Source organism: Rutidosis leptorrhynchoides, chromosome 8, assembly GCF_046630445.1.
Source record: "Rutidosis leptorrhynchoides isolate AG116_Rl617_1_P2 chromosome 8, CSIRO_AGI_Rlap_v1, whole genome shotgun sequence".
Lineage (NCBI taxonomy): Eukaryota > Viridiplantae > Streptophyta > Magnoliopsida > Asterales > Asteraceae > Rutidosis > Rutidosis leptorrhynchoides.
Window position 1 is genome coordinate 125,978,242 of NC_092340.1, and position 3,297 is coordinate 125,981,538.

At 35.2% G+C, this 3,297-nt stretch overlaps 1 protein-coding gene across 1 annotated transcript; it reads left to right on the forward strand.

Moving 5' to 3' along the window:
• Positions 1–464: 464 nt before the first annotated feature.
• LOC139861845 (14-3-3-like protein A) lies at positions 465–2,503 on the forward strand. Its single transcript, XM_071850368.1, has 4 exons — positions 465–970; positions 1,046–1,168; positions 1,295–1,411; positions 2,252–2,503. Exons 1-4 carry the CDS (start codon positions 485–487, stop codon positions 2,303–2,305), a joined length of 780 nt encoding a protein of 259 aa, XP_071706469.1. The 5' UTR covers positions 465–484; the 3' UTR covers positions 2,306–2,503.
• The last annotated feature ends 794 nt before the right edge of the window (positions 2,504–3,297 follow it).

Genomic DNA, 3,297 nt, shown 5'->3' on the forward strand with positions numbered 1-3,297 from the left:
GTTTCTATACTTTTATGTGTTTGCGTGTATATATATTAGGGTTTCTCTGCTGTATCTTAATTTGGATCTGTTGACTTTTGATTTTTCATTGATTCACCTTTGACTGCTTTGAATCGTGAACTAAAGCTATTGAATAATCTATAATCTAAGATCTATCAATCTGAACCCTAACGATTATAACTGTTAATTTTAGGAAATACTGTTTTATTGCAATGTGTATAGAGATTGAATATTAGACTAGGTTTAGTATAGCTGTCACAGTCTGATTGGTCAATGACTGTTGATTTGCTGTAAAGTTATATTAAGTGTGTAGACCTGGATCTGCGTAGCATTATAATCTGATTGTTTGATTTATTATATTTGAGCTTTGTGATTTATGCAGGGTTGATCTGTCAAAGCATGTTGATCTAATGTTCTGATTCTATATATTGAGCATTTGTGATTATTTTATATATGCAGATATATTAGTTGACTAGCATTAAAAATGGGGCAAACTGATGCATCGCGTGAAGAAAATGTGTACATGGCTAAGTTAGCTGAGCAGGCCGAACGGTATGAAGAAATGGTCGAGTTCATGGAGAAGGTTGTGAAGGCTGTCGATGCTGAAGAGTTAACAGTGGAAGAAAGGAATCTTCTTTCTGTTGCTTATAAGAATGTGATTGGTGCTAGGCGAGCTTCATGGAGGATTATTTCTTCTATCGAGCAGAAAGAAGAAAGTCGTGGGAATGAAGATCATGTTACCGTTATAAAGGATTATAGGGGGAAGATCGAGACGGAATTGAGTAAGATCTGTGATGGTATATTGGCGCTTCTTGATTCTCATCTTGTTCCTTCTGCTTCGTCTGCTGAATCTAAGGTGTTTTACTTGAAGATGAAAGGCGATTACTTTAGATACCTTGCTGAGTTTAAGACTGGTGCTGAGAGGAAAGAGGCTGCTGAAAACACTTTGTTGGCATACAAATCTGCTCAGGTAAAGAATGCTTTTTTTTTTTTTGTATCCTTAGCATGAAGATTGTGTGACGAATCGTTTATTGGTTTCACGTAGGATATTGCTTTGACTGATTTGGCATCTACTCATCCAATAAGGCTTGGACTTGCACTCAACTTTTCGGTTTTCTATTATGAAATTCTTAACTCGCCAGATCGTGCTTGCAACCTTGCTAAGCAGGTATTCGTAGAGAAGATGAACTTTTGAAGGCTATTATAGTGATTAGTATATGAATATTCTTTTTAACATTTCATTTTCTGTATTATATGTGCTTTCTTTGATAAGTATTGTTATGTTTAATTGCAGGCTTTTGATGAGGCTATCGCTGAGTTAGATACACTTGGTGAGGATTCGTACAAAGACAGCACTTTGATCATGCAACTTTTGAGGGACAACCTTACTTTGTGGACATCAGATGTTGCGGTCTCTCTCTCTCTCTCTCTCTCTCTCTCTCTCTCTCTCTCTCTCTCTCTCTCTCTCTCTCTCTCTCTCTCTCACACACACACACACACATATTCAGTTACCTGATTTACGTGGGTTTAGCCGTGTGACAAATAGTCAAGCGTTTTCACTTGTGTCAAATCAAATATCACAGTTTACGTAGTTGCATAATATGATGCAAAGGCGTTAGGGGGGTGCATATTATGGGAAAAGTAAACAAACCTGAAGACCGAACTGGGACCGAGCATACTCAAAGAGTTTTTGTACGGTCCATGGTCCTTAAGTTTTCGGTCTCCTGTACGGGACGGACCAAACCCGGAAAAACCAAAAATTGGACCGGACCGAATGTTGAATATAAATTCCTTGTTATTGACATATCACCCTATGTTGGATGGGCATGAGGGTGGAGTTCTCTAGTTCGAGTCCCCTCTTTTGAACATTCCAGGGTAAAGAATTTCGGCCCTGTATTCCAGGATTTTAGCCCGTCCCGCCTGCCACTCTGGATGGTTTAAGGATCGGGTCCCTGTAATGCGGTTTGGGTTTCCGTCCGAAAGCGTATGTGTGCGTGAAAAATGATCGGGTGTGTGGGTTATTTCTCCGTCGGTGATTCCAAATATGTGCCTTTAAAAAAATACGTATTAATGTTATTTTTAGTTGAGTTTGATACTATTATTCAAATAGTAAAATAATGAACGGAGAACTTATTATGGAGTATTAATTAGAAGTTGATCACGATTCAATATTGATTACATACAACCATATATAACAATTTAATATTGATTGCATTTGTTAAATATCCTTTTTTTTCTTTTTCTTGTATAGGATGATGCTGGGGATGAGATCAAGGAAGCTTCAAAGCCAGAGGAAAAGGAGTGATATTTATATATCTACTTGGTGGTGCCTTTTAAGTTGTTATTCAGGGTGCTTATATTGAAAACATTATGGATATCATGGTTTAGTTCATTACTATTTCGATGGTTTTCTTTGATAAAGTCCTATAATTTTCGGATTTAGGCATTTATATCTTTTTCAGCACCTTTACAGTTTGTGGCACTTTTTTTGTTGAAAGTGTTTCATAATGAACCATATAATCAATCACTCTACATCAAAATGAACCAAAAAAGACATGCATGCGTTGTGTTTTGTAACTAGGAGAAATAATGAAGAAAATGATAAAACGATTAAACACATAAGATTTTTCTTGTTTGAGATTGCTCCCGGTTATTTTGTATTTGTTTTTGACTCTTTTCCTGACCAAATGAAATTGTTAAAAGAAAGAAAATGTTAAGTTTCACAACATCATGGTCCATGCAGACCGGATAATATTGCAACTGAATTGCAACATTTAAATTGAGAATTGAAATGATAGTCGCACAAAATTTACACAATTAAAATCGGTCAATGATGTGAAAATTGATGTGGGTCAAATACTGAAACGTGTTAGCTTTTTTTTTCTTTTTCTTTCAAATTACTCTTAACTTCTTTTCCAATGTAACTCATTATATATATATATATATATATATATATATATATATATATATATATATATATATATAGGGGCAGGATCAATGGGGAAGTTTCCAATCGGGGGGAAGCAAATTTTTTTTTTCTTCGTTTTTTGAAAAAACTTTGTTCACGAACATTATAGATTGGATGAAAATAAGAACATTTAGAAAAGACACTTCGTGATGAATGTTATTATTTTGACGGGAAAACGATAGACAAAAATAACATTCAAGATAATATTGTTCGTGAAGAATGTTAACGTTTTTTTTCTTCATGTTTTGTGAAGTAAAATTTAGCCCGATTTAGAATTTAGGGTTTAGGGTTTAGGGTTTGGTGTTTTGGGTTTATGGAATAAACCCAAA